At 41.5% G+C, this 23,788-nt stretch overlaps 2 protein-coding genes across 6 annotated transcripts in view; both read right to left on the bottom strand.

Moving 5' to 3' along the window:
- Positions 1-2,622, bottom strand: part of SLC8A3 (solute carrier family 8 member A3) — a 275,261-nt gene extending 272,639 nt beyond the window's left edge. Inside the window, exon 1 of the mRNA XM_069858226.1 lies at positions 2,618-2,622. The gene's annotated coding sequence lies outside the window, so the exon portion shown is untranslated. The remainder of the gene's footprint in view (positions 1-2,617) is intronic.
- Positions 1-23,788, bottom strand: part of SYNJ2BP (synaptojanin 2 binding protein) — a 106,457-nt gene that overhangs the window by 77,009 nt on the left and 5,660 nt on the right. The window contains exon 4 of one of the 5 annotated variants that reach the window (XM_069858315.1): positions 20,533-22,916. The exons of the other annotated variants lie outside the window; for them this stretch is intronic. Coding sequence (XP_069714416.1) covers positions 22,776-22,916 — 141 coding nt within the window. The 3' untranslated portion in view covers positions 20,533-22,775. Of the gene's footprint in view, positions 1-20,532; positions 22,917-23,788 lie in introns of those variants that run through there. 5 annotated transcript variants of the gene reach the window in all.

Below are 23,788 nucleotides of genomic sequence, written 5' to 3'. Positions count from 1 at the left end.
CTTACACGTCACTAACCTGCATCTAACATGATTTGGGGATCCTGTTCCCACCCTGCATCCTTACTAATGTCTCAATCTTTTCCTTCAGTTCTGGGAGCACGGCTCCTCATGAAACACAGCCAAACATCTATCCTGCCATAGCTACTCTCCAAACCCAAGCACATCAACTTCCTCTCACCTGATGATGAATCAAGGAAGGAGGAATGGGACAGCAGCAGCCCTGGCTCCACAAGGCATGTCTGGGAAGAGTAGGCAGCAGAGCTTTGGTTCCCCTTTTCCAGGGTTGTTTTTCCCATCAGCAGTCTACTTTAGCCCCACCCACAGATAAAAGCTAATTCTAGATGACTTCTTGAGGTAGCAGGGGTGCTAATATCCGTGTCCCAGTAGAGCTATTTACTGCCTTCATTTCCCCACATACTTTTAACTCGTGAATGCTATGAAAAGCTACAAAGCATCAGAGGTGTGTCACTAACCACTCCAACTTCACCACAAAGATGGTAACTCCTGATAGAATTACTATCAATAGTCTCTGAATCACTTTGAGATGAATCAGACTGTTAAAATAAATAATAGTCATGCACCAGCTTGGCTACTTCCTTCCCAAGCTTAGGCCTTACAAATCAAGAGTAAGACTTGCATTGAAGAAGACGACTTGCATTTTGAAGAAAAATAATCTATTTCTCCCCTGTTCCCGTGCCGCCTCCCCCCTCCCCCCAACCCCCCGCTGGCTAGTATCAGGGCAACAATTTTCAGACTGGTGATGAAAATCTTCTGATGAAGTGTAATTAATTACCCCTCTTCGTTTAAAGACAGAAGACCACTACATGAATGTTTTCCAAATAGTTTTTATCTTTCTAAATATTCATGCCACACTTCCCACTCTCCAAAGGATGAGGAGGCTAGGTGGCACTGCAGGCTAATGGATTAATTTATAAGAATTAATTAGAGTGAATGTGGCAATCTATCAACAAGCTCCATGGCTAACACAGGTTTCTTCAATCCTCAGTTACTGAAAAACAGACGATAACAGGCCCAAGTACATAATTTTGCAAGGTCAGTCTTGGAATGAACAGCCAATAGGAGCCCACTTCTCCTGAAGTGCTGCTCATCCTCATAACTTTGCTTGAAGTAATAGAGTAAGTATATAAAAATGTCAATATTGCTTCAGACATATATCAGAGTTTGCCTGTTCTGCCACTGTAAGTATCATGAATGGTAAAGCACAAACATTCCCATCAACAGCCATAACCCAGCCTAACAGAGGCAGCGATATCTGCTTCTTTCTGGATAAAGCCCTGAAATGAATTTTAAAACAAATTAATAAAATAAAATCATATTTCCTGTGTTGCCTACTCTGCCTAAACAGTATGCCAGTGTCTGAGGCCTACATTCATATTAGAAAAAAATATGATAACAATAAAGTTGTTACGCAGGTACAGTCCTGCTGGCTCACAAAAAAAATATACACAAGGTCCTATTTCAGTCAACACAGCAAAAATCCATAGCAGGCTTGCTCCTCCCAATGAACTCTGTACCCTGCTCTGTACACGTCATTCCTGACACCTTCTCTCTCACTCTCTCCCCCCACCACGCACACACATGTATGCATCTTTGGTTCCCTGCATTTTCAAGTGCTCCCAGACCGCATGCTTTAGCCTTGCTCAGGCCCCATCTTACAGTGTACTGTCTGTAACCAATTATTTTATTCCATGAAGAGATTTCATTTATCTTTCGATGTGTCTTGAAAATATACATAGTCTCTACCTTGCCCTTGCTTGCATCTTTGCACAGAAGCAATCACAGTCACCTTCTATAGCAACAATAACTCTCATGCATAAAATAACTGCAAGGAAGGATCTCCAGCTCTGAAACAGGGTGAAGATGTTAACCTGACAGACAGGCATTTCTGGAGTAAAAGTTCCTGCATGATTATTACTTAGAAAATGACTCCTTATTGAAAAGCAAAATACACCCTTACCCTGCCTCTGTTAGAATCTTGCCAAGTACAAGACACAGCACTTCAGGGGACAACAATAGACCGAGACAGCAAAATCTTCCAGCTACTCAAATCCAAAACTCCTACCTATATAGTGCGATTTTTCTTTCATGCTTTATGACTTACATTTTGATTGTCATGTATTGAATCTAAGATTATGACATGCTTTACAATGATACAAGGACTATATCTTTTGGTACCCAATAGATCTTGTCTAAAGAACCCCGGGACTTGAATTATGCCATCTGCTCTTTCAGCTGCTCCAATAGGATAACCCAGTAATTCTTAAAGCCTGTCACACCTGCTGACTTGATTTCATGTGCACTTTTGTTGCAGTGACACCATCATTGCAGAATACATAGCAAAACATTAGCATCATTGCTCATAAACAGTTATCCTTACATTGAGGCTCCAAAGGTACTGGTTATGCCATATGAAGTACATGAGTGCAGTCGGAGTATATGTCTTAACTTCCTTCAGGCCTCTCTCCATCTCCTGCAAGGGGGCTGTGAATTCCTAGACCAGCACCTCACCGCTAACTCCTCATCTCACCCAGAAGATGTGTGGAATGGCAGAAAAAAGTGACAGTGCTGTGGCAGGAGACAAGGATATGAACAAAACCCCTTTCCTGGGCAGAATTTGCCAAGTGGGAGACAGGCTGATGTGGCTCCCACAGCATCTGTAACAGAGTCCTGGGATAAGAAATGTGCAGGAAGATATAGCCTCTACCTATCATCCCCAACCCCAAACCAGCATCACTGTCCTTTCTCACCAACAGGACAAGACATTATCCCTCAGCTCTTCTGTTTTCTAGTCTTATCCATTTTCCTCCCAGATTTCTCTTGCCCTAGAATTTGTCTTTGAGTCAAAGAGGAAATCATAGCCAAGGAGCTCACGCTGACATGGGACAGATCTCAACAGCTCCTCTGCAGGGACAGAGGGCAGACCCTGTTTCTGTAATCCTGGAACAGACAGAAGAGGGAGATGATTTACGGAGAATCTGATAGGAAAAGGGGAAGAGGAGGGGAAAAAGGAGCAGGCAGTAGCTGAAAACTGACCCTTTTTGAACCCATCCTATCAGAGTCTTGGCACATTTATGTCTTATTTTCAGAGGCAAAGAGACATCAGGCTTACCTTCTGGTCTGTTCCAAACCTCTCTCTTATTTCCACTAAGAATTACAGTTAGTTCTTGTTATTTGATGAAGGGCAGGGAACTGATCTGCCTGCTGGCAGGATTTCTTTTTATTTTCAGATGTGATAAAAAAAAGAGGGGGGGAACGGATCAGTTGGGTTGCAAATCAGTTGAGTTGAATGGTCAGTCCTTGGTAATCTAGACACCAAAACATGTCAAAGGAGCTGTGGAAATGGCAGCTACTTTTGGTTTTCCTCTTCAACAGCTAAACCTCTCAGTTACAGCCCTGCAGGAACACCACCTGTATTCTTTGTGATGATAAAGCCTTATGGGATATTTAGGCCCAAACAGTGTGTCCTATATATTTGCCTGTTCACCACTAAATAAGGTAGAGGAAAACGGCTGGCAGGGAGTACTAGACCAACACAATCCCTCTGCTGGCTAGGATGCGCTGTAGTGACAGATGAGAACTATGCTGCCTTAACACTACTAGTGGAAAGCTTGCAGACACACCAGCCTGCTAGTGCCTGGGACACACCTCTTTAAGTGGGAAACAACAAAGGCTGCAATGAATGTACTTATACCAAGGAGGAATGCTGCTAGCTGGGTGAGAAAGCAGGGACAGTTCTCCCAATGCCAGACCAGCTGAGATCAGCCATACAAGGCTCTGCTGTAACACGAACATTGAAGCATTATGGCATGGTTATGCCAAGGGTACAGCCTAAAGAGTGGGGTGGAAGGAGAAAAAAAAATAAAGGAAAAGAAAAATAATTTAAAAAAATACAACAGAAAGATCTGCTGTGTTGAACTTGGCACGTGGAGAGTAGTAAAGGAGAAGCAGATTATTTAAATTCATCAGATCTCCCTATTCTGCCCAAGAACAATCATCTGTAATACTCTTGAGGTCTCTCTGGGATTCAGGAGACTGTACTGATTTTAGTACACAAGGGTGCGGAGGTTATGGGCCCAACACAACATCAGAGAATGAGGAAAATAGAGGTGCTACATAATGAATAGGGTTATATCCAACATAAAGGCTGGAGCCAACTAAAGGGTGAATTCACAGGTACAGATTTTGACCATCATTAAAGGAGCCAGGATTATTAGAACTGAAAAGGAATGTTGGGGTTTCATCAAATATGTACACATGTGGGTGCATATTCACATGTATATATAGATCCACATACACATGAAAAAAATAAACTTTTGGCAACAGTTCAGTGCATTATTCTCCTCTCTTTGCCAAAATCCCCTTACCTGCTTTCAGAGTCTCTCTGTGAAGAAGGTAGAAGGGAATTTGCTTCTTCTGATAAATCCCACTGAAGCCAAGTGGGAGATCAAGCTTTCCTGAAAAAGTCAACAACAACAAAAAAACCAATTTTTACTAAGACACATTGCTGTAGAACTCCTATCACTATATTAAAAAGGAACTGCTTGCAAAATAGAACCCCAGTAAGCATTCAACCTTTCTCTTTCTCCTTCCAATTTAAAAGAATGCCAGCCTCACCAAGCATTGAGGCCTCAACAAATTCATAGAATCATAGAACCACCAGCTTGGAAAAGAAAAGACCACTTGGATCAAGTCCAACCATTCCTACCTGCCACTAAACCATGTCCCTGAGCACCTCGTCTACCCATCTTTTAAACACCTCCTTGGATAGTGACTCAACCACCTCCCTAGGCAGCCTGTGCCAGTGCCCAGTGACCCTTTCTGTGAAAAATACCTTTCTGATATCTAGCCTGAACTTCCCCTGGGGGAGCTTGAGGCCATTCCCTCTCATCCTGTCCCCTGTCACTTGGAAGAAGAGGCCAGCTCCCTCTTCTCTACAACCTCCTTTCAGGTAGTTGTAGAGAGCAATAATAAGGTCACCCCTCAGCCTCCTCCAGGCTAAACAGCCCCAGTTCCCTCAGCTGCTCCTTGTAAGACTTGTTCTCCAGCCCCACCTCCAGCTTCTTTGCTCTTCTCTGGACACGCTCCAGAGCCTCAACATCTTTCTTGTGGTGAGAGACCCAGAAATGAACACAGTATTTGAGATACAGTCTCACCAGTGCCAAATACTGGGACAGAATAACCTCCCCGAACCTGCTGCTCACACCATTTCTGATACAAGCCAAGATGCCACTGGTCTTCTTGGTTACCTGGGCACAGTGCTGGCTCACGTTCAGTCAGTAATTCATCCTTAGAAATTTAAGTAGCACAACTCCATCTTTAACTACCAAGTCACACACACATCCTTTTACTCCCACTCAGAAAGCCGCCATGCTAATAAATGCAAGGAGGTTAGCTGTAGTTTATATTCTGGGCATACTCCAAAGGGGCTCTTGAGATCTCACTATGCTGATAGAATTCAGCTTGGCATCATTTGCAGCTGCTACTGAGACTCCAAATGGAATCAAATACAGGTCAGGTGTTTTCCATTATATTGAACTGCACTGCTTTTGAAATAGCTCTGCTAATCACATCTCTCGTACATGGTATGAGAAGAGAGATTCAGATGGCAGATTCTGAAAAATGTTGGTTTAAAGGAATTTTCTTAAAATCTGCTTAGTGGCATCTCCTGTTCCTGCCACTCAGTTAAACTCATCCAGCCCAGAACTATACCCTTGGCCTCAGGACCTGAGGGAGAGTCAACAATATCCTTTGCACCAGTTCAGCTATGTTTCTACCAAGATACACCTGTGACAACTCAGAACAATTCAGAATACCTGAATTTTGCATCTTTGAGATTCATTGCTAGCAGTAGGGTGACTTTCACATATAAGGTCTTTTTAGACGCGTGTAGGGTCTGTAACAGCACAGGAATAATTCTACCCTCTATTCCAACAAAGCTTTCATCAGGGCTACGTCTCCATCTCTCTTTACTTCCCACCGTTACTCATCCCTGGCCAAAGATGAGCTTACTTTCCCTGGGACTACAACAAAAGAGGGGATCAATCGTTCCTCTACGAAATAAGGAATCTGCTACAGAATATGATGTGAACAGTTCTCTATAAATTGCCCTATGTTATCTCATCACAGCCATAAGGCAGCATCCAAAATAAGACAGTAGGATAGTTCAAAACCAGCATCCAGCAGAGTACCTGAGGTTACAGAGATTGGCTCAGGACCTCAACTTCCTTGCAGTACACAGCAGCGGAGCACTGGCAGTCAGTGGCCATAGGTGAAGCAGATAGACACAAGGCAAGGATTTTAGAGGAAAGAGAATACGGAGCTACAGGAATCAAAGTGCAGCCACCAGAGGTGCGTTCCACATGTACATGAAGATCAGCACTGTGCACAAAGGCACCTCTGGCCACTCAGGACTATTAGGGATACATCTTGGTACAGATGCTTGCCACATCTTGAAGCTCCAGTTTTCCTTGATGTATGTTTTACTGGAATAGTCACAGAATCAAAATACTTTTTTTTAAAGATTAGTCTTTAGATGTACTCAACAAGGGTCATACCTGTCCCACATCTGACTTGCTGAGGCCAAGCTACAAGGAAACCAGTACCATCACTCTCACTCATACCAGTCCTGCGCTTCCTTCATGCCTGGGCCAAAGCACACTTCATTCTTTCATACAGTCAGTAAGACACCAGTGTTACAGAGGTCTTAAAAGTTATGATGGTCCATGTAACTGGAGTCTCCCAGTCTTGTTGAGCTACACTAGTTTCTCAGGTGAAGGGAGAAAATGCAAAGGTCAGCAGGAAAAATTCTGCGCTGCTTTTCTGATGGATACAACATATTCTCTGGAGGGTGCTTCACTAGCAGTGCTGCAAGCATGATGTCATTTTCCATCTTCTTCCCGCTTCCCCTTCGACTGGCCTGCAGACACACAGACCCTGTCTGATAAGAACAGTGTTCACTTTTGAGCAAAGTTCACTGAGTTCAACTGTACCTGCCCAAAAGCTTGTACAAGGGGACGCACACTTCCCTCTGCTCCTCTCTCAAAAGTCAGCACCAGGGCTGTTGCACTTATCCTCAGAATCCACTCTGTGTTGGTAGCAGTGAGCAACTAAGAGACCAGGAGATACAAAAAATCCCCAGGGAACTACTTCAAAGCCAGGTCCTCCAGGTAAGATTTTGCCTCTCTCAGAGAAGCCCTGGAAGGTCAGGAGATGAAAGCTTTGCATCAGATAGTCTCCGCTAAGTCTGGATGTCTGAAACTTCTTCTGTTTGTGGAAAAAGGCCAGGCCAGAGCTCTGAGCCCCAGCAAGAGAAACCTGCTCGCTCTTGGGTAGGAAGTCAAAGTCAGCTATAGCAGAGGACACAGCTGCAAATATTTCACCTTCTGGCAACTCAGTTCTAGCCCAGCTCACATTGTGCCTCCAAACTATCCAGGTGGCAGGTGTGTTCTGCTTATTGCTTACTAGAAGAGTGTCAAAGAGAAAAAGTGCATTGATCATACCCTGTTCCTTCTCCATTAGTAAAGAAAACACTCATTACCTAAATGAGGAGGAGGAGGAGGTATTCAACCACACAAGACTGCTACAGAATGGGTGCCCAAGGAACCGATACACTCAACTGAGCAACGTAGAGTGTGTATATATAAAACAGAAGCCTATTTCCTGAATAAGCCATACCTGCCAAGCAAAATATCTTGTTCCAACACATGGTGTCTTTGACATTTACCGTCAGTCATGAGGAGACTCGCAATTCACAAGTGCCATAACCATGTATGATTCATCAGCTGTCTCCACAGACTGAAAAATTAAAGATTGAAACCATCACCTACTTTATAGATGCTTATTAACATGTTATTTAATGTACCAAACTTGTTCTGCTTTGTGTAGTTGAAGGATTTTTTTAGGATTTTTGTTTATTTTATATACACCTTGAAAGCACTTTGCCATAAAATTAATTACACCTTAAAAGTGCTTTCCTGCTCAGAAATCATGTTGTTTTCTTTGCTTTTTAAAAACAATGTTGCTCTCCTAATACACTGAAACTATGGTCAGAAGCCCCACTTAGTTCAGAAGCAAAGGCAGATGCTAAAGACGCAGGGAGCAGATCAGATTTGAGTGCTAGGAGACATCAGCAATTTCATGGGTCTGGGAATCATGGCATGGGGAAAGACCAAATGTCCTACCACACTCAGAGAGCAGCACAAGGTGTAGGGAATGAGGTATGAGCCCATGTGCCAGTCCAGTTCTGCAAGGTGCCAAGGGCCTCTCAGGTAGTGATGAGAACAGATTGTGGTGTCAAGTCTCTGATCACTGAAGCCTAAATGCCCCTGCAATATAATGTTCTTTAAAAGGAATTAAAAATTATTCCCTCCAGAAAAGACAAAAGAATGCCTCCTTTCTCCCTGCTTTCTCGCAGTTTTCAGCATGTGCCTAGTGGCCAATGCCCACTTAGCCTAGCTTAGCTCACCATGCTGTTTACAGACAGTAGCAAAGGCTAGATGTGGCCATGATTCTCAGGGGCAGGACAGAATAGGTCCTGGGCAGCACCTCCTCTGTTGCACAACACAGACTGCATCACTGGGCACACGCTGCTATATAGAGATGATCCCTTGTCGGTGCCTCTACTGATCCCCAAATTACAAACACGCTTCTTGTGAGGACTTGACTCACAGGAGCAAGCAAGTGTAAGTTACACCACTACCACTTTTTAGATGAGCTCATAAAGACTGTAGTCCTTTTTCGTGTCCTGAAGACTTGGAGCATGTTTACAGCTTGCTCTGAGCACTGCAGGAAGTCCATTTATTAAAGTTTCACTGGCATGCAGGTTCAGACGGTCCCAGTCTCTGATTCCTCTGTCCTTCCAACCCCAGAGTGCTGTAAAGACTCTGATTCCTTCTGCTCTGCTTTTAGGTGACTGGGTACCAAAACCCAGAGGCAAAAGAGATCCCAGGAGCAGGAGCCAACAGGAGCCAGCATAAAGCCCTTAGCATCTCAATGCAGGCAGCAGCAGCTGCAGTATTCTAGGATGCCCCAACACTAAAAATAGTTGTGACTGTAGAAGAGCCGTTTTGTTGACACATGCCACCATGTAACTTGACACATGCTGAGCTGGTCTTACCCATTACTGCTTACAATAGTTGTGTTTATAGCTGCAGCCTAGGAGGTATTTTAGGATTAAATCCAAAGTCTATGACCAAACGCAGACATAGACACACACTCTCATACCTTGCACCATCTAAACATTGACTTGAATAGTTGTCAGACAAATGGATATTGCAGGTAGTCCATATAGTACAGGTAATGCAGAAGTCCAAGTATTTGAGCTGTAGCTTAGCAGGGGATGCTTCTAAATATAAAGTTGAGTGCACAAAAATGGAGATGAAGTAGCTGTCATCCAGAAGTGACTGTCCTCAAATACTCTCACTCCTTTAATTTCATTAAAAATTACATGATAAAATGGCTCTTTCAGGACCATGGTGCTATCAGAAAGAAACACTTCCAGTGCAGGTATTTCCTAAGAGGCAATATTATAAAGAGGAACTCAGACTGTCAAACTCATGTAACTCAATTCCACTTAATCAAAACATTACATCCATTTCAAACTAGTAGGTATACAAAGCCAAGCAATGGAGTTTGGACTGAAACTACAGTCATAATTTCTTTAAAGTTCAGGAGAATAGGACTGAGATCTGAGATTTGGAGTATTCACCTCCATTCACAGATAACTGAGGACATAATCAGCCTTTCAATGCCCTTCAATCACATCAAGAATGAGTCTGTCCTATTACACCTTGTAAATCTGCACAATTTAAATATGAGGCAAAATGAAGGTAGTGGTTCCCAAATATTTTCACTTTATTGGTGTATTGATCGGGTTTTTGTATCCTACAACTGGGAACAGTTTGAGGCAAGGAAACTTTCAGCAGATAAAAAAAGAATGGATTGAAGCATAATATAGATACATCAAAAAAACAGTCTGCAGAGTAAGTTTCCAACAAAAGACACCAACAGCAGGAGGAATTAGATACAAGTGCACTGGAAACCAAACCCTGGAATACTAGTATCTAACTCCATAGTTGTCAAACCTACTTTCCCCCACAAACACAACCTCACTCTTTCTCATTTGTGGAAAACTTGCTAGATTAAAAGAATGGCATTGCATTAAAGCCAGGTAAGACCAGCAGAATTGTACTGTGTTATTCTTAATACAAAGAGTGTGAGAAAATGCATCACAGTCACATTATCAGTAGAATTGGGCTGTGCCACCTTAATTGCAGCTTCTCCAGCTGTCTCCTCACCTCCTTTCAGGAACCTTGGCCACACTCCAAAAGATGGGGCAGTGGGCAGCTGAGACTAGAGATTCCACCTTTTTTAATGATATAAAAGCTGGACCCTCTTGCAGTGATCTTTGGAGACCCCTGTCTATGAGTGGACACACTGCACAGGACCCTGCAATTGTCCAGGACAGGCTCGCCAAATCTTTGTTGCAAAAGGGGCTCCCCAGGATCTGCAGATCTGGATGATGATAATAGGGCAATTGGTGACATATCTTTCTTAATTACTATATTTACTCTCTTGCATTGCCTTCAAAGCTGCTATTGTTCACTTGTTGTTAATCACTACTATGTCACTTTTCTTGTTTTAATAAGTAAAATTTGATCTCACATAGTATTCAAGAGTCTGTGCTTTTTACGCTGATCGTGCTCCGTGCTTAGCATTCCGTGGTATAACACCTGCAAGCTCCAAATGCACCCTGTGCCACTGTTAGTAATGCTAGTGTGATTCCACCACTGTGCTGCTGAATTCAGGAGAAACTCCAGCCTGTGTTTCTGTCCATTAGGAAGATTGCCAGCTGCTTACTAGCCTCCAACCTTCCTGTTGCCATAACTGTTGATGTTTGAAAGTGGAAAAGATAAAGACAAGGAAAGGATAGGGCATTTTGTGAATAAAAGAACCTTATCTACCAATATTCTGAATTGATCTCCAATTCTGAACAAGAGTGGAGCAACCTGGAAATGGAAGGAGCAGTTAGAACACCACTAATTGCTTGGTTCTCCACAGAAATAACTACCTGTAGGGGATGCATGTATTACTCCCTGAACAGTACAGAGTCACAGTAGCATTAAATTGTCCCAGAATTTTTAAATTCTTCCAGAAGACAAAGCTCTACCTGCTGGGATCTCTTCCACATGCTTCACTGCAGTATTATTAGATCACTCTTTCCTAAATCTTTCTGGGTGCTGCCATCTCTAAAGGGCTGGCTTTGAATGCTATACAATTTCAGAGCTTGTGAAAAAAGAAAGCTTGTTTAAAACAGTGCTTCCAAAGGGAGCCTTTTCGGTTGGCACTCTTCTGACCTGCAAAACATCAGCAAAGACACTAGAGTTAGTGCAGCTTTCCTTTGGTGTCTCTACCAAAAATCATAATATCTCTTAAGATATGTCTTAAGATCAGCTTCTGTTCCAGAGGACAAGAACATAGAAAACACTGTACAATGTTCCAAAAAAAGCACAGTGAGGAATCTAGAGAACTGTAAGCAGAAAGAGTCCTCTGCTTCCTCCTGGTAAATTTGAGTGGTGAGAGAAAATGAAGACTGAAGTTCGCGGAGGAAAGCAGCAACTAAGTCTCCACCTGAAGTTCACCTTCGGGAGGAAGGACTAGAGCTCTCTTTTTGGAACAATGCTTGTAATCAACGACACATTGCCAGACACATCAGCACCATGAAGAATATCTCCATATGCAGAAGTTTAGCTGACTTGAAGCTCGATAGGAAATATAAGAACCTATCATAATCACATAATACATACTGAAACTAGTAGAAAAACTGTGAATTATTATTTAAGATACTATCTGAAAAGGTTTAGCGCTCTCCATTCCAAACATGAGCATAAGTCTCTGTCCAAAGCAAAGGCATTTCTGGAGCTGCCCAGGGACTACAGAAAAGGGGCAAAGGCATACTTTGCTTTTCTCAGAGGTCTGTATGTACACAGTTGCAGAAGATTACAAAAGCAGTCAGGAGAAACACCACAGGAACCAGCCCAGAATAGAAGAAGAAAGCAAAAAAAACTGTCAGAACAAGCAGAAACATGGCTGGGAGAACAAGCCAGCAAGGGAGTTTCAGAGTGAGATCTGTGCATGTCCTTTAAAGAGAGGAGAGCAAACAGACACTGCCTGCTGTAGTAGATAAGGACCTTGAATATTTTTGTAAATTGGAAGATAGCATCATCCTATTTCTACCATCAGTTTCTTCAGTATAAAGAAAACCCAACGGGATTTGTACTACGAGCAGCAAAGGACAAGGCCCAGATGTTGAACTTTCAAGTGACTAGATACACAGTAAAAACATGCACCATTATTAAGACCAGCAGCTCTTCAGACAACTGCAAAGCAAATATGTTTTACCTAATTTTAAAAGGCTCAGGTAGTAATCTGGGCAAGTTGGACCTTGCTCACCTTCTTGATAAATTGGCTGAATAGTTCCTAGAAAGCAGAATCTTAAAGACACTGCTGCAGGATTCCAGCTTAAAGAAAAAGCATCTTCTATTGTAATTCTTTGATTGTATCAATAAAACAGTTAGCAGGACAGAACTATTGACCAGCTTCAATATTTGGAAGGCATCGAGCAAAGCTCCTCATGTTGCAGTAATGAATAATTATTGTTTGAGCTGCAAGAAGTACAATTTGACCATTGTGATATATGACTGATAGCAGAAAAACGGCAATAAACAAATGGTTTTCCTTAGTGACAGAAGGTCAGCAGCAGGATCCATCAGCTTTCAACACTTGTATGTATTTTGTTTAAAATATGTGCTAGTGAACTGAAAGAGAAGACAAGCAATACAATAACACTATGTCAAATGATACCATTACATAGAAAAGCAAATACTATATAGGGAGGTAATAACTTGTATTTGACTAATGAATAGAGCTGGTAGAAAACAGCCAGCACCTAGGCATGCTAACTCTCCTCCAACCTCCCTGTCTGTTTTCAATTCCACTAGCTGATCAAATGAAAGGATAATAACATCACCCTATGAAACCTGCCATACTTGTATCTGTAGAAAAAGGTGTTTATAGCAGTAATACCAGCAAGAGTATTTAGGAGGAGAATTTTCAGATGGGCCTTAGTGCTTCAAAACATAAGATGATGACTAATTACAGAAGTTTACAAAAAAGACCATCTCCTTAACACTCTCTGAGAAGTCTATTGTATCTTCATCAATTCAATTCTGGTCCCAGACACAGACTGGAACTAGATTCAGGCCCAAACTGGAAGGAACTCTGAACAGTTCCAGAGCAGCAGTGCTTCTATCCCTACTACTTTCATGATACACACTTTACTTATATTATCACTGACTCTTCTTCTAACACAGGCTTTTTCAGTATCACCTTATAAAGAGATTACTCACGTGCCTCCACTACTATATGTCTTTTGCCAGTAACAGAAGTAGTACTCAGGGTTCAAAACTGGCATCCATCCCTTAGTAGAAAAATACACTATGTGCTGACATACCTCACCTGCAAGATGAATTCCCACAGCTCAGAAATTCAATTTATTTATTAATTAAGCAACTAGTTAACTTGCAATTCAGCACAGGTAAAAGCACAGGAAGAAGTTATAATTGGGACTTAAAAATATACTCAGCTCATACTGAATACAATCTTAATATATAAAAGTCACTTAGCAGGTTTTATAACTAATGGTTTAATTTTCCCTTCTGCTAAGCCTCTAGTCCAGCAGAAAGTATCACTTAGCTAGTTCAGCCACCTAAATACAAATCATATAGCAATGCAGCCTCTTCTAAAAGAGGGGAATAGCAATTTACACAGTGAAAGAAGTGAAAGGCTAGAAGAATACCCCCTCGCTTCAACACAGACAGCTCCACTGATGGGCAGATTTTGCTCTTGGTGTATATAACTAGCCACTTCTAATTAGACACTTATTCCAGTTTGCAAAGCTGAAGATGTGCTGGGTACAATATTAAAGCTCTCTGTTCTTCTGCCTTCTTCCTGCTCTTTTAAGGGCATTTCAATAATCAACACATATCCTCTTAACCAAGGGAAAACAATACAGCCAGTCACAGATCCTGGCACAGATCATCTTGCTGGAGACCCTCTCTATGCAAGCAGCTGTGAAGAAGTGGCTATGATAGTCAGCTCTTGAACAGTCTGTGTTGTTAAAGCCTGGGGATAAACACACAGGCCCCCAAATTATAAGCTCGATCAAACCATACTAACAATTGTTTGAGAAAGAGTTCACCCATCAGTAACATCTATTAGCACATCCAAGTCTGACTCATCTCTTTCACCGTCTGTGACAACATGTCATTTGCATTAATTTCTCATTTTCCTCACTCCACACTCTTCTTAGCATTCCTGCTTCCCAACTTACAGGAACATGAAACAACCACCTTCAACACGTATGTTTCATGTATATTTAGATAAGCTACTGCTCACAGCAAAGAACACTGCACTGATTTGAGCCTGCCATCTTGGGAACCAATGCACTAAGAATTGCTAATGAATCACTAATGCTCAGGAATTATATCTTCAACAGGCAGTAATTGTATAGATGGGTAGTTTCTGTATATATGCTCTATTATTTAATTTTTTTCATCCCTACTTTACATTTAAAAATTATGTTCTGATGGTGAAAGTATATCAAGTGCCCTCATAAAAAGTATGGGGGCTATATCACACTAATACTACGCATCAAAAAGAATTTACCAGGGTAATTGTTAAATGACATAAATACGCCATTATTGCTGGTTTCACAAAACAAGCATCCTACTTTCAAAACCATTCAATCCATCCAGGGGATGTACAGAATATCTTTAAAGGACGAGTCAAGCAATTCAAAATAATCTCTGAATCAGCATCTCAAGCAGAGAGCTTTGGGGTAAACTAAGGTTTCCTTCCTGCTAACCCATCCCTGTCTCACAGATGACAATTACCTCTCTGCCTTTTGGTAAGGGCAAACAAAGATCTCTTCTCCACAGGGAAAAAACATTTTTCTCTCTCAAGTTATCTATCTGATTAACACAATGAAGTTAAATTAAGAGAAAAAACTTTGGCCTGTATTTATCCTCAAGTTGGTGGTTTCCATTTCAGTCTTGAAAATCTTCTTATGTCCCTCCAGTGCATGGAGGAGCTGGTGACGGAAAACTTGCAGAATTAGGTACAGAAATGTCATATATATTTTGCTGATGGCCCAACAAAAAAGCAGTATCTTTCAGGCATTGAAAAATTCCCTAGAAGGCCATAGCAAAGCAAAGTTTTAGAGCACAGCTTCCAGTTTGGTGCTCTTAGATCAGCATTTGACAAGCAAGAGAGACAACTCCCTGCCATCTTCTCTGTCCTTCCACCTGCCCCCGCTGCCAGAAGAAGCATGGCGGTAATGGTGGCCTAACGTTGCTTTTCTTTTCCAAATACAAGATGTTTACCCTCTGTATCCTCTGCTGTTAAGCTCTGAATCAGAAATGGTTGCCCCTGTCGAAAAAAAGTCTTAAATATCATGACTGCCAGAACATATTTTGGTCAAATGAAGCCACTGAGAGCAAATCCCTTTAACCACTTTAAAATCAAGGGTGTATTGGCTTTATGCAAAATATACGCCTGCATTTTGGGAAAGCAGGGCTTGTCTCTCAAAGAATCAGTACAGGAACTCAAAAGACATTGGCAGAAGCCCACACAAACAGTGCATCAAGGTGGCCCAGACTTTCTCCTTTAGCAACAACTGTTGAATCCTCAAGGGTATTCAAACCCTTCTCCCTCTCCAGCCAATCTTTTATAATCAGCACCTTTCACATCCAGCCCACATCTTCATGCTGTGGTGTTCACCTGGAACACCATCATACATGTGCTAGTGCTAACATTTAAAACAGCACTTAGAGATGGCAGTAGCAGAGAACAGTGGTTTCCCTGAAGCACTATTTTGACTGTGTTATTTTTTTAAACCAGAGTCACAGAAGTCTGTGTGCTGGATTGTGTTTGGTTTTATTTTCTAGCTTCATACCACAGTTTCAGAACCATATGTTCTCACTCAGCTGATCAAAGCTTTTATATCCTCTGTTCAGGATTTTTCTAAGTGTTTATACACTACAAACAAATTCAGTAGCCAAAATAGAACATTCCAGCAGTTCAAGGAGAAATTAATTAAAGCTTGCCAAGCAGGGAGAACTTGAATACAGAATGGTAAGGCTTTTTCCACCTCACACCAGCATGTCTAAATGTTTGCATGAGAATACCTGAAATCCTGTTTGTCTGATCAGATTTCTTCACAACGTCTGTGCAACACTTCCTCACTGGTTTATATTTAACTGGCAAAGGTGATACCACTGCTAGGGCAAAAATTCGAGCAATTTAAAAAACAAAATTAATTAAGACTGTAATTTCTTTGCAGAATTGTAATCTTCAATTGCTGGGAAAGCAGACAAACTGACTTTTTGCAGCAGTCTTGGTGCAATTCAGCCACATTGCATGTGACAACTCAGCTGGAACTCAGAAGCCCCACACCACTGCAGGAACTTGGTCGGAAGGACTGCTATGCCAGGCAGACTGCATCTCTGCCATGTGTCCTACTGACACTACCCCTGCTTCTGCAAGACCTCTGTGCCTTTTCTGGCCTTACTTCCTACCTGACTTCTGCTTCCTTCCCACGCAATCCCAACATGGCAAAGCCAGGAATACTTCCCTTCTCCAAGAGCAATTTACAGCCAAAGGTATTTTCCATTAGTGCGTACCCAGCATGCCTTTTTGTGCATCAGCTGACAGTCTGTGGAGTAGCATAAGCAGAGCTGCATAAAATCTTCTCTGAGTTCACTAGAAACCCTTCTGAAGAGCATAATTTACACAATGGAAGAATAAAATAAAATCCATATAATCATGGATTACAACTCACCTTTTAAAATTATATTTCTGAACTGTGTTCAAAACTTTGTACTATACTTGTTATATTTAGAAAGAAGGAAGTGAAGGAAGCCCTAAATATTGCAATTCTTTTATCCTCATTCCATGTCTTATTGTTTCAGTGATTAGAGGTTTACTAAAACATGCTGAGGAGCAATGAATGCAAAAGACCGTTTCGGGTAACTGTGAACCTACTATATCATGTATAGCACCTGGACTTCAACAGTTCAGCAAGTAATTTCTTTCAAACAGTCTCCAGTTCCACCTGGGAATCCCCATGCTAACAACTTTTATCCCCAAACTGCTAGTACATCTATCATTCTAGACTAAAAAAACACCTTTAAGAATCAAACCATTTTCCTGCACTAATGAATGCTACATAACCGCAGAACCATCTAACTTAAGACTATTTCCCATTTAACAGCTCAATGTCCTTCAATTAATGTCAGCAGTCTACCTTGAAAACTCTCTATGAACTCTAAATTTTTAGAGATTCAGGGAAACAGAGCTTCTAGTCTGTTTGCATGAATGTTATGAACATCCAGAGTAGTTCTAATGGTTCATCCAGTGCTTATTACCAGTTAGACTAAAGTAGCTGAAGCGGGCAGCTGCTTCAAAGATGAAAAAAGCAGCATGGCTTATTCCTTACTCTAGTACTTCTCTATTCCCAGAAAACACTGTGCTTAAATCAGCCAGCCCCAGCCATATTTCCTGACTTCCCTTGCCCCACCAGCCCCAGCCATATTTCCTGACTTCCCTCGCCCTGCCAGCCCAAGCAGCCTTACGGAACTAGGCTCGGCCATAATTTCTTTTAAATGTCATTTCCTTTTCTTTAGAACACTTCCCCACACTCTCACAATGAATAAGAACAAACAGGTTCTCTTCAGCCTTTCTTTTCTCGTCCGCTCTAAGCCTCTCCCAATTTTTTTTCCCAGAGCTGTTGTTATCCACAGATTAAATAGACAACCCTGCTCTGAAGCACAAGTCTGAACCACAGATGTCTCCAAAACTCTGCTTGTCTTTGATAAACCTCCTATCTTTCTCTCTTTGTTCTCTGCAAATACACTGTCCCAGCAGAAGACTAACGTGTTTAGCATCAATGCACTTCTGCTGCACTTTCCCCAGGATTGGATGCATAATCATTTCCAAAGGGAAAAGAAAAGGAATAAGTAACATCCAAAAGCTAGTATAGAGCAACTAAGCAGACATAGTTGAATTAACAAATATCAGTATCTACTGATACAGAGCAAAAGCAGCAATTTTTCTATAATGGCTTTTATGTTGCAGCAAAAAAATGCAAGCCAGGCACAAATGCTAGGCTGTTGAGAGGTGGTGAAGAGAGATGAGAGGGATGAGAATTTTACCTAAGGGAAATGTACCTGGAAGACTTGGACACAATCACAAGCGTGAAAGCTTGGTGAATGACCTCCAGTCATACACATGCAACTTTGAATAATTACCCTGCATACTTGGCACAGTTACTTTTTTTTACTAAGAGTGACAGGCTAGGAAAGTTGGTTTTGGCAGCCAGGTAAGAGATAAACAGTCTACAATGAAGTTTGCCTGCAAGCAGTTACAGCTGCAGAAGCAAGGACAAAAGCTTTCAAATGTGACAAGGAAAGCCATGTTTGAGCCCACACTGCATCGCTCTTCATTTAAACCAGTGTACTCTTTCATTATACCTGGATCCTTCTTCAAGGAAGCTTTGGTGGTCCTGAAGTCCCCTTCAGCTGCAGATGGGGAGAGACAGAGCAGAACTCCATCCAGCAAGGACACATACCAAGCCTGGCAGCACAGATGCAGCATGAGTCTGCCTAAAGTTTGTCATGAGGAAAACTCTGATGAGGAGGGTATAGTTAGGGCCCTCCTCCAGACTTTTCCAAGTAACCCTTCCCTTCAAGGACCACCCTGTGGGACACTGTGTCCTAAGTTACCTGCTCTTGCCTTCAACCTGAGGAGAGGAAAATGACTTCCAGAAGTAAAACACACATCAATAAAATAGGAGAGAGGATGGGAGTAACAGTTGCTCATAAAGCTCATCCTCATACCAGCTTCTGCCAGCAAAAGAACAGATCAAGTTTACTGACCACTTGGATGTAACCTACTTACTACTATGCAACATCATGATGTATGTATTTTTTAGAAACCAATTATATACATTATCAACATGCATCCATTAAACACACAAAGAATCCAATAATCAGGAGATATCAACACTTACTGAAAGATCATAATAATGGCAGAAAGTTGTTTCTATCCCAAACTGCATTCAGTATTTTCACCAATGGTCTGGCAGAAGACAAAAGCAGTACTGTACAAATAATACAGCAGACAAGGCAAATAAGGAGTAATCTGGGCCTGTCTGGGCTCAGCCAGTACAAATGCGAGATGCAGTCATTCAACAAAATGCAAAGACAGACACCTTTGTGGTATATCACACAGGTCACATAGTGTATGAACAAGGATTTAGAAGTCAGAAGATGTAGGCACTTAACATGAGTTTCTAGTGTCACACTGACCAAAACAGATTGCTCTTTTGATGTGCAAGCTGTAATTAAGGGAATTTACCTCTCATATGGCAATGACATTTATTCTGTGGTTTGCAGGTTCCTTTGGGCGCTCGAGAAAGCAAACAAAAAGGGGAAAGCTGTATGCCACTTCTAAGAAATACGCAGAAGCTATTTAAGAAAAGCCAGCTCTTAGATGTTGGCATACGTTTGCTTTGTAGGTGTCTGTACCTTCACATAAAAAAAATTTAAGAGTTTGCAGATAAAAATTACATGGAAAACTTGTAGGATACAGCATTGGTATGCCAAATAGTAAGACTCGGCATGTGGTTGGCTTGTTTGTATTTTACAAAGCAATACAGAAACTACTCCAAAAGAGAAAGTATCTCACAGTGAGAATCTTAAAGGGCTCAGTTAGCTTCATTTCTTAAAAAAAAAAAAAACAAAGTGAGAGGTAAGGCAATTACAACACACGAAACCCCTCACAGGGAGGGACTGTTGGAGGCCTCTTTAATCTAGCACAGGACAACCTAACAAACCAGTTGTTGGAACCTAAAGGCAAACTGAAAGCCAGGCACCTTTCCCTCCCACACCCTCCTTTCATGCTTGTTTTAATTAAGAAGTGCTAGAAGTAGTGCATCTTCCTATCTTCAGATCAAGTCTGGCTGCTTTTTCTCACTGTTATGCCAAAGTCAAATACATATTATTAGCACATGCAATTCAGGAGACTGAGAGACACAAACGGCTAGAATCTACAGGAAGTCAAACCAGATGAATTTGTCTTTAAACTATGGATATGAAAATACAGCCCTCAGCAGGTCAGTAAGTTCAGAATAAGGTTAAGAGAAGACAAAAATGGGAGAGAAACACGTGGATATAAAAGTTTCAGCTGCCTTGCAAATGAGTTCTTAAAAAAAAAAAGAAATAAAAAATTACAGTTAGGATGCTTTTTTCTATTTGTCTTCAAGATTGCAACTTTTTTGTTTTTTCAAAAGCCAGAGATTTACGTTGTAGCAAAAATGAAAACTCTCTCTCATCATTTACATTTACAAGCTGTCCTCATTAGGTGGTTTTTTAATTCACTACATCTGCAATGACAGAAAATTTATGCATGGTGTTTAATGTAAAAATGAAACTCAAGGCTACAAAAACCACACAGTGGAGAAGACTTTGGAAAACACACAAAGTTTATGCGAGACAGTCCAGTTGCTGAGAGAAAGTAGTATGAGCCACAGTTCACAGGAGGTTTTGGAGTTGAGGTGCATTTTCCACAAGGATTTTGCCAATAAATGGAGCAAGAAGAAGCTGGGAGTTGGAAAAAGGATTGTTTGGTACTCCTTGGGCACTCCTTTGAAGGTGGCAGACACAGAAAAGTGTTCCTGGTGGTCAGACTGCTTGGTTTAAGTTCCAACTAAAAACTACTATTTTAAATTCTGAAAAAGCCACCTGGTTAATGACATAGCATTAAAATTTATCCAGTAACTGTGAAAAGAAATACAGAGGAGCAGTATGCACCAGAAGGGCCTTTTCTTGCTCACTAAGTCACATCAGTTACCTGGGCATTGGATATAACCCTTCTCCCCATAATAAAGTGCCCGCAACACAGATGGCAATCATGTCTGAACAGTATCAAAATTCCCGAAGGTGAAACAAAAAAACCAAACATCAACCAAAAAAAAAACCCCAAAACCAGAAACCCAAAGGCTTTGCTTTCTCTCATTAATTCAATAGGAAATGAATAAAACCAATCACCTCCTCGTGTAATTCCTCATCCTAACATGCTCCAAACACTTCCTTCTCTTGCAGACTCAACTCATCCAAGGGTTAAGAAGAGTTTTGTTCCAGACAGACCTTTTCTTACTGTCTGCATCTTTATTCTAATGGCTGTGATACAACAACATCAAGTTCTAATCATCCATCTTAATACGTGTGTGCAGCACAGAACAAAAAAAAGAATAGAGATAAGTAAAGCACTGAGACAGTTTTTTTTTCCTTTGTTTGAATACGTATATTGCATATGTGATTTTTTTTTTTGGCATCATACAGACCAGACTGTGCATTTTGCTTATCTTTTACAAAAATAATAAAACACATTGATTTCTTAGAGACAAGAGAAACAGTTCTTACCCTACAGAGCTCAAGTCAGCGGGGGTATTTAAAACCTTTCAAATCACAGCAAAATGAGACCCTGCAGGTAAATTCAGCAACATGCTTTCCAGAGGAGGGGCCTCTCCCTTTGGTTTTACTTATTAAGCCTTACTCTGGCTTACACTTGTCAAATGTATCTCCTGAACAGCATATAAGTCTTCACAAACAAGCAATAGCCAGGAAGAACTCAGGCTGCTCTCAGCTTCCCACTTTCAACCATTATAACATTTTCTGACTGCAGAGAGCATGTTAGCTGCTACACAAAACTTTATTTGAAGTACTTCCCACAGAAAAAATAACCCCCAAAATAGACCCTTAACCTGAGAGATGCAGACTTCAACCCACTTGATGGATGGAGGGATGACTGCTTCATTACTAATTTGAAGACTCTTCTGCAGCTTCAGCATGCCCAAATCTCTTGCCAGTGCTTATCCTTGTGATTCAATTGTCTGCCTGTCTCCCTCTGGTATGCTAGCATTTTGGAGAAAGCTTTCTCTTAGAACTCTAACTCAAGAATCAGCAGTCATTCTGACAATCCAAGTCTTTTTCTAGCAGCAGGCTATCTTCTGTCTTTCCAGAACTGGTAGCATACCTCACCAATACTGCATATTACTGTTAAATCAGCAGCTACACTGATGATTTTACCTGTGAAACCACAGAATAGATTTTATACATTTTCCTTAAGGCATTTATTTAGCAACAACCAACATAAATTCAATGGAAAAAAATAATATAACCTCTACATTGCTTCTCTTTATTCATCGTTCAGACAGGGATAATTAGTTTCAAGAAAAAAATCAGTGGAAACAAGGCAAAGCCTCCAGTAAATGTTTTTGATTTAAAATCACCCCACCCCCTTCAACCAAAAACATCAAACAGATGAGTGAGTAAGCGAGCGTGTGTGTGTGAAAGTTCATGGTACCAAATAGAGGGGGATGGCAAAACCTCCTCAGATTAGTCAAATGCAGAGCTAACCCATTCTATATATATGAAAAAAAGTCATCTCCCTTCCTCTTTTCCTCTCTGCTTCCATCCGCCCTGCAACGAAATCAATATGTAAAGAGTATCAGCAGCAGCTTTATGATAGGCAATGATCCTTTTTTACATCAGTCTGTGATAAGATCGTTGATTCTCTATCTTTAAATTACATCATAGCCGTGTAAAACACGCAGTGACATCCAGATCATGAACTCTTCACATCCGCTGTCGATATCTCAGCAAGATCCAGACTGCTGCCGCAGCAAGCGCCAGGCCTGGCACAAGAATGGCTGCTAGAGGAAGCCCACCTGATTCTCCATCGCCTTGATGACCCACAGGGCCATTTTGTGTCTGTAACTACAAGGAAAAAAAAAAGTATTTGTGTCAGAACCCATCACAGGAGAGTCCACAGTTCTGTGCCAGGCCCAGGTGGTTCTGCAGGGATGAGCAACATGGTTTCCCCTGGTACCTGTACACTCCACATATTGGAGGGTTAGAATGGCTTTGGATGGACTGAGCTTTACTGCAGGTACCCCAGTCACTACCAGTCATCCTCATGTTTCTCTGCCACTTTGTAAATTAGAACTCAAGCAGCTGAAGCAGGGTAGGTCTCATGCAGCAGAAGCAATGACACACATACCCAGTCACGCTCTTCCCACCACATTATTTCCTGGTGTCTTCACTAGGAAGAGGGCATTACCAATTCTCTCTTACCTGCTCTGTACACTGGTCCAGAAGACTTACTCCTTTACTAAGGGAGCAGAAAAGAAGCCTCAACCCACCTCCCCCCACTGGCACGCTTTAGGCAGATCAGTATTTCCTTCATCAACTTCAATGCTAGCCTGGGATGTTCAAATGACAACAGTGGATTAGGATTCCTTTCTGTATCCAAAACGATGCCAGTATTTTTAAACTGCAGCAGTGTACATTTGTTCCTTTGTGCTGGGCTGCACAGACATCTCAACACTAACATGAAAGATGACCTCTCAAAAACAAGAGAGTCTGGCCTCTGAAACAAACCTGGAGAACCTGAGATTTTGTCTTCACAGAAAACCTTTGCCTCTGAGAAAGGAGATCTGTGAGAAAGCACACCATATACCAGCAAAACAAAGACACAGGGACTTCTTCAAACTCACTTATTGTTACAAACAAGTAATACAAAGATGATTACAGCTGTAGTCAACTAGAGAAGGCTACAGTTCAAACAAAACTTTTATATGCGTGATTTA

Source organism: Phaenicophaeus curvirostris, chromosome 5 (assembly GCF_032191515.1).
Source record: "Phaenicophaeus curvirostris isolate KB17595 chromosome 5, BPBGC_Pcur_1.0, whole genome shotgun sequence".
Taxonomy (NCBI): domain Eukaryota; kingdom Metazoa; phylum Chordata; class Aves; order Cuculiformes; family Cuculidae; genus Phaenicophaeus; species Phaenicophaeus curvirostris.
Note: the sequence above shows the minus strand (reverse complement) of the source record. Positions and strands in the feature narration are given on the sequence as shown.